Source organism: Copadichromis virginalis, linkage group LG14 (assembly GCF_057382275.1).
Source record: "Copadichromis virginalis isolate Kocher_CV1m ecotype Utaka linkage group LG14, C_Virginalis_male_GT1.1, whole genome shotgun sequence".
Taxonomy (NCBI): domain Eukaryota; kingdom Metazoa; phylum Chordata; class Actinopteri; order Cichliformes; family Cichlidae; genus Copadichromis; species Copadichromis virginalis.
The window spans coordinates 20,625,132-20,637,363 of NC_140631.1; the positions used below are offsets into that span (position 1 = coordinate 20,625,132).

The 12,232-nt window shown below is 38.5% G+C and overlaps 1 protein-coding gene and 1 pseudogene across 2 annotated transcripts; both read left to right on the forward strand.

Moving 5' to 3' along the window:
- Positions 1-139: 139 nt before the first annotated feature.
- Positions 140-4,328, forward strand: LOC146693880 (von Willebrand factor A domain-containing protein 5A-like; annotated as a pseudogene). Its single transcript, XR_014923831.1, has 9 exons — positions 140-182; positions 1,598-1,725; positions 1,809-1,923; positions 2,018-2,193; positions 2,423-2,572; positions 3,494-3,573; positions 3,664-3,778; positions 3,918-4,067; positions 4,153-4,328. The product of XR_014923831.1 is annotated as a von Willebrand factor A domain-containing protein 5A-like (transcript).
- A 2,363-nt stretch (positions 4,329-6,691) lies between these two features.
- On the forward strand, positions 6,692-8,338 carry LOC146693881 (von Willebrand factor A domain-containing protein 5A-like). The gene is made up of 5 exons (XM_085478680.1): positions 6,692-6,752; positions 6,990-7,202; positions 7,418-7,450; positions 7,757-7,777; positions 8,058-8,338. The coding sequence occupies exons 1-5, from the start codon at positions 6,692-6,694 to the stop codon at positions 8,135-8,137; spliced, it is 408 nt and encodes a 135-aa protein (XP_085334806.1). The 3' UTR covers positions 8,138-8,338.
- The last annotated feature ends 3,894 nt before the right edge of the window (positions 8,339-12,232 follow it).

A 12,232-nucleotide genomic window follows, 5' to 3' on the forward strand; every position in this document is an offset into this window, starting at 1 on the left:
TTAATTCAGTTTGAATAATATTACTATTGAATAGTCAAATGAAAGTCTGTTTAAATTAAATGTAACTTCCAGAATAAACATTAAAGAAAGTGTCTTATATAGTTAACACAGTCAAAGTTATGATTCAACTCAAAAATCCATGAAGGATGAAAGCAGTCTTAACAACAACCTCAAATATCGGGGTACGAAAAACACTTGACACTAGCAGAAACCCTCAAATTCAAACATGTAAAAGGTTTCATAACTACATATGTGGAAATAAGTAAGATATTACATGGAATTATTTACATGTTAACCGAAAAATAACTACTGTAAGTCATTCCATCTCAAATTGGGCAATTTGTAGAATCTTTTCTGCTTGATTGTCACTGATTTGAATAAAATTTTTATGATACAAAATTTGAGCAGCTATAATTATTGCAGTCAAAATTTTGTTTTATAACTAAAATACTTTTCAACATACATATTTTTGAAAAATGACTCATGCACCTACTTAAATGGTATTTTTTTCATACATTGAAACTGCAGCAATGTTTGAACATGAAGGTTGATTCTGTTCATCTGGTTGTAGCGTTTTCAGCGAGAGAAACGTTTCATCACTCATCAAAGTGACTTCTTCAGTCTCACCTGACTGCACGTTTCCCCAACCTTATTGACAGTACATTTGCATAATGACTGAAACCAGCACCACTGAAGGAACAATGGGCTGGGAGGTCAGTTCCTTCATCATGATTATGCAAATTCTCATGACCACTGATCAACAGCTGAAGTCTGAAGAAGTCACTTTGATGAGTGACGAAACGTTTCTCCCACTGAAAACGCTACGTCCAGATGAACAGAATCAACCTTTGGAGATTTACTTACCTGGATGACTGAGAATGCATCAAGATCTCTGAACATAAATATCTAAAAGATGTTTAAAAATAAAAGCCAGTATATGTGTATACTGGTCTTTCTTACTATCAAAACAAATCAGAATCTATACTCTTGGACAAATATAAACATGTACTGGCTAAAAGAAAAAATTCTGTCAAAACAGATTTAGCTGAAATGTTTATGATATAAAGTTGGAATATATATAATGAATCTTATAAAATTATTGTAAATTGTTTAAATGTATGAAATGCTCTGTCAACCCACTTCCAGGCACATGTTTGTTTTTTTTTTTTGAAAAGTTTAAACATGAATACCTCAATGAAGGAGTTTCTACATAAATTTTGGTTACAGATGAGCATATTTTTCATTTTCTCGACCTGGATCACTTTTCTATTCTGTTATACATATTCTGCTTATAACTGAGAATATATCTTAGTGTTAACCTGAATTAACTCTCTTCGGAATCACATGACTGACAATCTTTTGTTTGAAATATGGAATTTATAAAGTGATTGGAGGATGGACATGGCATTCTGTACTGGTGCTGTCCTTTAAGAATATTGAAAGAAAACATTTGACTGACTCTCATCATACCTGCAGTTCTCTTTCTGCTGAAGTTACAGCTGTAAAAAAAAAAAAAAAAAAAAAAGGTTTACTTCTAATCAGTCACATTTGTTTACAGGTAAGAAATGTAAATCTTTCGAGGTGGTTTATGTTCCAGCCTCTTGGGTGCCCTACAGTCTGCCTTTCTCTGCCCGAGTGTCCTCTCCTCGTCCAATCTCTAAAGTAGAGTCCAACTGTTCCCTGGACCCTCTCCAGGACCTCAACACTGATCAAACCCAGGCCACGGTAGGTAGAGTGCTAATATTTCTGCTGTGTGTGGTTGTTATTTATAACTGAGAACTAAATATGAATGTGTTTGTGGTGTGCAGGTCAAACTGGCTGCAGGACACAAGTTTGACAGAGATGTTGAACTGCTGATTTATTACAAAGATGCTCACCAGCCCACTGCTGTGGTGGAGGCAGGACAGGCCTCTGCTGAGCCGGGTGAGTGAAAATGAGTGAAGTTGTTTGCTGCAATTTGTTGGAATAAACAGTAAAAACTGCTTTGCGTCATTTTTCTGTCCCTTTCATTTTTCAGGCACTCTGATGGGTGATCCAGTGGTGATGGTGAGTTTGTACCCTGAGTTCCCCCAGTCTGTGATGTCTTCAGGGACTTCTTGTGGAGAGTTTGTGTTCTTAATGGATCGATCTGGAAGTATGAACTATGCTATCAGTAAGAGTGAGCAGGAGGAAACTCATATGAGCTCTGCCTGGGTATCCTTAATACGTTATTACAGTCATAACATCTTTAATAGTGTCCCTCTCCGCTCTGCTGCTCCTGTTAAAGAACTTACCAATGGGCTGCTATTTCAACATTTACAGTTTTGGGTCCAGTTATGAACACATCTTCCCGTGAGTCTCTCCCTCGTATCAGTCAGCCCAACAAAAGACTTTCTGTTTTTGGTATGAAGTGCATGTAATTGTGTACTGATATTTATGTGAGGGCAGTAAGAGTGTGGAGTATAGCCAAGAGACCATGCAGGAGGCGCTGAAGAATGTTGATCACATGGAGGCTGATTTGGGAGGATCAGGGATGCTGGAGCCCCTCAAACATATTTACAACCAGCCTTGCATTCCCAGTCACCCTAGACAGGTAACATGCACAGTGGCTCTAATTAATTTTCTGGGGACTTCTTGTAATCATAACCTTACTGCTTGCCTAACTCTTACCTTAACCTCCTAAGACCCGAGCTCTTTCATGGCATGCATTTTTAATTTCTCTTTATTATTTGGGCTGATTGGATGTAAAAACTGATGAATGTAAAAACAAAGAAATATCTTTTTACCTGATTTTGCTCTACAAGAGCCTGATAGTCACATACAAGGACATTCGTTTTGGCAGTTTTGGCAGTATGGCCTCGTAAGTGGTATCAGGCCCTTGTAGAGCAAAATTGTGTATTGTGGTCTAGACAACCCAAAATGTCATGTCCACATATGTGGATGCCAAGTCCTAGGAAGTTAAAACAACCATTTGCCTTGGAATGTAATTACTTATGTCATTGCACATGTCTTTCTTTACATCTCCATAACAGGACTGTATAAACAGACATAATTTCTACAACATGAGTAAAACTGACATCAAACACAAATGTTCCAAGAACGAGTTGATGGTGGATTTTGCAATTTGTACCATAGTTGCATCTACTAAACATATCAGACACGTTTGAATCTCAGTGACCTCAACTTCAAGATGGAGGTCAGAATCAGAATCAGAATCAGAATACTTTATTCATCCCGAGGGAAATTAGGGGTCAGGTTTTCAGAAAAATACTTAAGATTTGCACATCTTTATGGCCTATTTCACCTATCATGTAGTACAGGCACTATCTACTAGGAGGCTAAGAGGACTGGCAACTGCCTGTATTTTGTTGTTTCGTTTTTGTTGCAGGTACTAACTGTGCATTGTTCTTTGCACATTACAATACAAACATTTGTGCTTCTGAAATCTAACTCAGCTCTCAGAACAAGCTGTGTGTTTCTGGATGTAATGTTATGTGCCAACTCTCCTGTCTAGCTGTTTGTCTTTACTGATGGAGAGGTGTGGGACACCAAAGAAGTGATAGATCTGGTAAAGAAGAACTCAGATTCTCACAGGTGAAACCACAAAAACACAACTATATCTACACAATTCCCAGAATGTCCAACATGTCCTCTATGTACTCAAAGAAAACTGTTGTATTGCAGGTTTTTCTCTTTTGGGATTGGGGAAGGGGCCAGCTCTGCTCTCATCAATGGGATGGCCAACGAAGGAGGAGGTCACGCTCAGTTCATCACAGGGACTGACAGGATGCAAGCAAAAGTAAGACATGAAACACAATTAAAAGTCACATTAAACATTGCAGCAGCAGCAGATCCATATTTGAGATCAGACCTGCAGTGAGTAAAATGTGCGTTCCAGCTGTTTGTGTATATTTGGAGAGATTTTCATTATTTTTCAGGTGATGCAGTCGCTGTGATTTGCTCTGCACCCTATTGTCACAGTCATATGGGATTTACCAAAGGAAGGGTCTGTCACTGTCCTCTCTCCACCAATCACAATACTTTTCAAGGGTCAGAGGTCACTGATTTATGCCCAGCTCACTGGACAGGTAAGAGCAGCACCTTCTCGTTTTGTTGTTTAGGTATTTGATGACAGTAATTAACGTGACTTCTGACCCTGTGATTCTGTGTCAGAGCTCAGAGGCAGCAGAGGGCTGTGTGACGGTGAAGTACAGCCTGGCAGGTCATCCCTCTGAGAACCAGCTGCACTTCAGTCTCAGACCTGCAGAGGACACTGGGTAAAACAGTCTAATAATGACAACACTGTGAGAAAGGCTACACTATTTAGTAAAATTTAGTTTGCCAATTACAAAATACCAATGTGTGCTAGTACTGATTATAAATATGATATAAACAAAAGACAGAAGAATCTCACTTCCAGCACAGGTGCAGTCATTGTTTGATTCGTCCAGCTTATCTTGGTTCTCTTTCCTTTCAGCAATGCCTGAACTTGCAGCCTGATCTCATCTAACACTTTATGATAAAATGAAACTGACATCATGCACTTTATTTTTCTGCAGATATTTCTTTCACACTAAACAAGTGACTCATTTCTCACAATAAACATTAGACTGAAACATTCACACACATGTGGTCAGGCTCCTGAGTGAAGTCACAGGTGTTTTGACTGTTTGTGGTTTGCTGACTGAGTGACTGCAGTTTAGGTAATTTTGTTTAAGATGCACAAAGTGCACATATCGCTGACGTCTTTTAAAAGCTGGCTTAACCAAGTACTCATTTTACTCTTTACCTCGTTTTTATGGTTTTTACATTTTACATTCTGATGACAGCATTTACTGATTTAATATTCCAGCTTTAGCCACCATCAACCAACTGGTTCATGTTTCCCTTAGCTCAAACTTCATGATTCACAAAACACAGGAATAATTAAATTATTTTAATTAAAAAATTAAAAGAAAAAGAAAAAAATAGTTTGCAGTCTGCTATCTGTGACATCCTGCAGCTATAAGAGGCATTTCTGAAGGAACTGACAGAATCTTCCATTTATCCTACAGTATATTTATCATTGTAAAGTATTTTACGCCGTAATGCTGTAAAAATTATATTTATCTCTGCTGATGAGTAAGAAAACACAGCAGTTACACTCCTGTGTTTAAAGATCAACCCTAATCATTGACAGTCAGAATTCTCTGCAAAGGTAAACTCTGCAGCTTGTTGTTTCAAACTGTTGACTTGCAGTTATGCATGGGGGTGCTGTCTGTGATATCCTGCAGCTATGAAGGCCATCGCTGAAGAAATGTTATGTCTGTGGTTTGTTGGTTTTGAAAGTGCTGCGGCATCAGTTGTAATAGGTTGATAGAGAGGAGCAGTTACACTCCTGTGTTTAAAGATCAACCCTAATCTGACCATTATTCACTGTAACATTGACAGTTAGAAACTGTCTGCAATGCTGTAAAACACATTAAAGTGTCATTTAATGTCATTTTATTGAGTCGTAAACACAGAATGTCTGCTGCTGATCTCAGTAAATGTAACAGGGAACCTCAATCTTTCACTTTCAGTCTGTGCAAATATATAGGTCTGGGTAAACGGGGGAGGTTTGCTATAGATTTGCTGTAGATGACACTCTGTTTGAAAGTACAATAAAACTGTCATCAAAGCAGATTCTTTTTTAGGACCCTGTTTTAGTAGAATATTTACTACTTCTTTCTTTCTGTAAATGGAAGAGGAATGTAACGCTCTTAAACCGTTTGTATTGTTGTGTTTGATTATGAGTGCCTAAAGAGGAAATCATCAGGTAGGAATGTAGCTCATATTAATTTTATTAAAAAAATACCAATGTGCACAATGTGTTTAAAACTTTAAGACCTGAAGTTGAATAATTAAAGTTCATAAACACATCCATATATTGTACTGTATGTCTGTATCCATATATAGATTGGGTTGGACTATTATTTTGAAAGAAATAGGAATTTATATTTCTGTTCCATCTATTCTTCCATTTATTTTCTTCCACCACCAGTTGGTGAGTTGGATAGTGAGCTGTCAGTTCAGATCATCTCTTTACGCAAGTGTCCAGAATATATGGCTGCAGATCCGATGATGAGATTACAAAATTGATCATCAACTGAAAACCTAGGATGTCCGGGTGACACATGCACTTATTGCCATTCTCATGTTAAAACATGGTGGTCATTATGGACAAAGTCTGATAACAAAACACTACTCAGGTTCAGATAAGGCAGGCTGGTCCTCCCAATCACAATGCTTCAGGTCTCTCTGTCATTGCCCACGTGAGTGTTAGGGTCAAGTCTTCCTGTAAAAAAACACCAGGGCCTCCGCCCCAATAACAGCCCTAACTTTGATTACAAAATTAATGGCAAGTTAATCCCCAGAGTTTGAGTCTGTTCATCTGGACGTAACGTTTTCAGTGAGAGAAACGTTTTGTCACTCATCAAAGGGACTTCTTCAGTCTCAGCTGACTGCACGTTTCCCCAACCTTATGAACAGTACATTTTTATAATGACTGAAACTAGCACCAGTGAAGGAACAATGGGCTGGGAGGTCAGTTCCTTGATCATTAATATGCAAATTCTCATGACCATTGATCAACAACCACTGATCAAAGCTTATTGATCAAAGACCGCTGATCAGTCGCCATGAGTACCATTCACAGAGATTTGGGAAATGGCTGCAATCACAGCATTGCAAGATGGCGAAAGATGTACCCTCAGGCCCCCTCCTCGACTCCGATATAGTCTTTCCCTTTTCACGTAAATGGCAAGTTTGAAAGAAATCTACACCAGGTGTTCACTTGTCTGTTGAATTTAGACCCCTTGTAGGTAGCATTTACCTCCAAACGTTTTATTAATGTGATGGTGGATTAGACTCTATTTATGTATGAAACTAAAGAGGATACAATGGTATAAAACAGACACTAATAAATGAATGTAGTAAAATGATAAACATTACAACTGTAGCTGTTTTCCTTCTTGTCTGCCGACTAACAGTCCACAGGTTGGGTGCTCGGACTCTGATTTGCTCCCTGGAGATAGAGGAGAGAGAGCACAAAGAACATGAAGATGGAGGAGTGAAGGAGACGCTGGTGCAGCTCAGTGTCCAGTCAGGAGTGAGCAGCTCTTTCACCGCCTTCATTCCTGTCAACAAAGACAACGGAGACACAATTCAAGGACGTTTTCTGCTGAGAAATATTGCAACACCCTGTGAGTTTACTGGCAGAAACTTTACTGGCAGATATAGCAGACAGTTTGTGAAATGACGTAACAACCAGACTTAACAAACAAATTAGAAGTTTTAAATGGTATTTAAAGTATTTATATATTTTTTCAAAAATATTGCAAAAAAGTCTTTATTTGTTCTTTTTAACTGCTTTTTGTAAAATTGCTGACTTCACGTTTCTCATCTGGACTTCATGTAGTTGAAATGGAGAGTGATTGTCCATGGCGTGTATGTAAGTAAAAGCTTCATATTTATGCATTTCTAAAAATAAATGTAAACAAAACCATCTAATTTTTGTTTTAACTTATTTGAAACATTAAATGTAAAAAAAAACCCAGACTGTAATAAACATAGACTGTCTCCTAAAGCAGCGATTAAAGAAGTTTAAAGGAGTTTTTTTTATAAATAGTACTATTGGTAGTATTTAGCGAATCACTATAATAACCGCATTTGATATTTCCTGTAATGCCTTAACCTCATACTAACCTATTTCCTCTTTCCTTTTTTCCTGTTATGGTTATCAATACCTACTCTGCAGCAAGACGTGCAAGGAGCTGGAGTAAGTAAAAAGCTGACTGAAAGCTCAAGAAATATTTAGCCTTTTCTATTCAAATGTTTCAAATAGTGCTGTCAGCGTTAATCTCGTTAAAATGACATTAACACCATAACCTCATTAAGGTGGCAAATCTCCGTTAGCGCGGTGGGGCTGCATGGTGCTAACGCGTTGCCTTGGTGGATTTCTGGGCTTCTCTGCTTAGGCTGCTGCCCTCAGGACCCGATAATGGATAAAAGGATACATTTATTTTTAATACAAGTCCTCAAATATTCTTGGTTCACAGGTACGAGGATGAACTACTCTGGTCTGTTAAATCTCCAAAAGGAACCAGGTACTGATACAAAGAGACTTACGTTTTTCTAAATGAACGTTTTTCTAAATGAACGTTTTTCAGAATGAACGTAAGTTCATTAAATAAATGACAATCGGTCATTAAATAAATTACCATTGTCATTTATTTAATCCTTAATTGTAAAGACTCGCTGCTTGGCATGTAATATTTTGCTTCACATACTTTTGTGATAGAGAGGATAATTGTAAATAAATAAATAAATAAATAAAAATAAAAACTGGGGATAATAGTACAAATACGTGTACGAGCAGCCTACATGTGGTTGTTGTGGCTGTTCTTTCAACATCAAATTTATATTAATTTAGATATCATTTTTATACTGCTTCTGTAGGCTCTTTAGTAACATGTTTTCAGAAGGTGGAGGACATATAATGAAATAAATAACCAGTTAAAAAAAATCCCCCCCAAAACCCCACATGTACTGAACAAATACATAGGCTAATAAATTTTGTTTTCTTATGAATAGTTTGTACTCATATGTATCATGTTCATAACAACGAGCTTGATATTTCTAAACAAAAAAATATTACATTTATCAATCATGTAAATTTCCTGCACCTCTCATAGACGTCCATGCGATGTCCAGAAAAATTAGCTAGTCCAAAGTTAAAATGTTGAAAGTCATGTTAACGTCTAACTTGGGTCATTGTTGGATATCCAGATTGTGGGCCTAGTTTGGATGTTGCATAGATGTCCAGAATTGGTAATGAACTGACGGACCCAATATAGACATGATCTGCACGTTTATGTTTTGCAAGTACAGTTCCTACAAAAAAACTAAATAATATGAAAGTTCTTTAAAAAAAATAGACTGGATAAGTTAAATATAAATATTAACAAAATTACACTTTTTCTTCTTTTTTTTGTTTTAAGTTGACACTTTGTTGGACAGAACCATGTTTAAATATCAACTTGGTTAACAAGTTTCTTTTGCTGAAATGTAAAAAGAAGAAACAAACAACCATTTTCAAAACATCTCTGATTTATGGTTTTTTGGTAATTCGGTTTGAATGTCAGTTCCTCTGAAGAGCATTGAGGTGGAGCTGAAGGTGAGGGACCATGTGGCTACAGTGGTCTCCACCCTGAACTACGAGAATAAGGAGGACAAACCATCAGAGGCTGTTTTTGTCTTCCCTCTGCCTGGAGATGCTGCTGTCTGTCATTTCAGTGCTAAGATTGGACAGACACAGATTGTAGCTGAGGTGAAGGAGAAACAGAAGGTGAGCTGGACAGTAAATATAACCTCATTATAAGTAAGATAATAATAATGGATTGGATTTATATAGCACCTTTCAAGGCACCCAAAGCACTTTACAATGCCACTATTCATTCACTCTCGCATTCACACACTGGTGGAGGCAAGCTACTGTTGTAGCCACAGCTGCCCTGGGGCAGACTGACAGATTAATCTGAAAATATTGTTATAATATCTACATAGCTAAGGAATGCCTGGAATGTACAGCCGCTATAAATTTTATTTCACAGTCCTTAAATGTTTCTGTTTCACAGATACGATGATAAACCGCTGTGGAACCAGGTACTGATGGAAAATAAAGTCTTCTGTTTTCTCTGCATTCTCTGCATATTTACTAATTCCACACTTGCCCTGTGGACAGTCTTTATCCTTCAACCTTGGGTCCTCTACCAGAGGCCTGGGAGCCTGAGGGTCCTGTGCAATATCTTTGCAGTTCCTAGGACTGCGCTCTTCTGGACAGATGTTGTTTTCTGGGATCTGCTGGAGCCACTCGCCTAGCTTGGGAGTCACCGCACCTAGTGCTCCGATTACCACTGGGACCACCGTTACCTTCACCCTCCACATCCTCTCGAGCTCTTCTCTGAGCCCTTGGTATTTCTCCAGCTTCTCGTGTTCCTTCTTCCTGATATTGCTGATATTGCTGTCCGAATGAACCGCTACATCGATCACTACGGCCGTCTTCTTCTGTTTGTCTACCACCACTATGTCCGGTTGGTTAGCCACCACCATTTTGTCCGTCTGTATCTGGAAGTCCCACAGGATCTTAGCTCGGTCATTCTCCACCACCCTTGGGGGCATCTCCCATTTTGACCTTGGGACTTCCAGGTTATACTCGGCACAGATGTTCCTGTACACTATGCCGGCCACTTGGTTATGGCGTTCCATGTATGCCTTGCCTGCTAGCATCTTGCACCCTGCTGTTATGTGCTGGATTGTTTCTGGGGCATCTTTACACAGCCTGCACCTGGGGTCTTGCCTGGTGTGATAGACCCCAGCCTCTATGGATCTTGTACTCAGAGCTTGTTCTTGTGCTGCCATGATTAGTGCCTCTGTGCTGTCTTTCAGTCCAGCTTTGTCCAGCCACTGGTAGGATTTCTGGATATCAGCCACCTCCTCTATCTGCCGGTGGTACATGCCGTGCAGGGGCCTGTCCTTCCATGATGGTTCCTCGTCTCCCTCCTCTTTCTTGGGTTTCTGCTGCCTGAGGTATTCACTGAGCACTCGGTCAGTTGGGGCCATCTTCCCAATGTATTCTTGGATGTTCGTTGTCTCATCCTGGACTGTGGTGCTGACACTCACCAGTCCCCGGCCCCCTTCCTTCCGCTTAGCGTACAGCCTCAGGGTGCTGGACTTGGGGTGAAACCCTCCATGCATGGTAAGGAGCTTTCTTGTCTTTATGTCAGTGGCTTCTATCTCCTCCTTTGGCCAGCCTTCAAAAAAGATTTGTGTGTGGAAAGGAAGAAAAACAGGGTCAAAATTCGTACTTGTAACTTGAAACTTGAGTGCAGAGTTTCACACGTATTTTTTGGCTAAGTCCACACACAAATCTTTTTTACGCACACGCAAATTCTTTTTACACATACAAATGCTGATTTACAAGTACAAAATATTTATGACCACAGTTTGAGCCCATAGGACTGGCCCTCAGCATGAAAAGGAACCGTATTTTGCATGCCCTCCAAGTGAAGGAAGCTCAAGCCAAACCCAGTATATGTTGGCGACATTACATTTCTGGGCTGGCATTTATTTTATACTGAATGAATGATTTTGTTGTGTAAAAGATACAAGTTTTATTATAGAAAAATATTAAGTTTTGTTTTATAAAATATGTAAATTAATTGTAATGTTGCAAAATTAATAATGATTGTTGTTTTTCTTTGGATAAAATTAATTAGATAAGTAAAATGATTTGTAAAGAAACATGTTTTGATGCTATAATAAACTTTCTTCTTCCAATAAATTATTGTTGGGGTCCCCGGGGCCTCAGATCAGTCATCTATGTAATGTTTGGAACGAGGGTTACATAGTGTGATGTAGATATCTTTTTATCAGACACCAAAATTGGTAATACGTATTTGAGATAAATTGTGTTTGCACAGTTGTTTCATTTGATTGTCTTTGATTTGTTGAAGTAGGCCAACAATGAAGTGTGGGCCACCATTCCATCCATGCCACATTATCTGAATTTCTTTGAATTTTCTTTTTAACTAGTTCTATAATCATTGAGCCAACTAAATGGAGACAACCTATTAGTGCTGATTAATGAAAGTTTGCACCGTAAAATAAAGAATAAGGAGGAGGAAGTACAATTATTTTTAGTGTAAGAGTGTGAGCATGAGACCTTTCAGGACTTCAGAGCTATTGCAAAGTAAAAATGTAAACCACATGTAACAAGTGTCACCTGGCAGTTTGTTGCTCTCTGCCAGGTGATTGGCTGAAGAGCTGTGAAAAGGTAGTGGGTGTGTGGGGTGAAGTCAGCGCTCTTCTGTGGAAAAACCCAGAGGCAATTAATTCACTCAGGTGCGAGTGGGTATACTGTCGGTAAGAGACTTTTGCTATTTTTGTTTGGATCGTTTGCTATTGCATGTGCCTATTTTTAATGTGTCATTGGACTTTTTTAGTGTAACCACGAATTTTAATAGAAGAATTGATCAAGCCCTAGATCGACTGCGCGCAGGGAAACTGATCAATATTGTAGGTATATTGAGTATTTGTTTTAGCTTCATGATTTTGAATGGTTTTATAAAATTGCTATTTTATTGGGTAATATTTTAATTGATAATGTTGTTTGTTTTTCAGCTGTGCTGTCTCTGCTGTCCTTTTTTTCGTTCTTTTGATTGATTTGTAATTT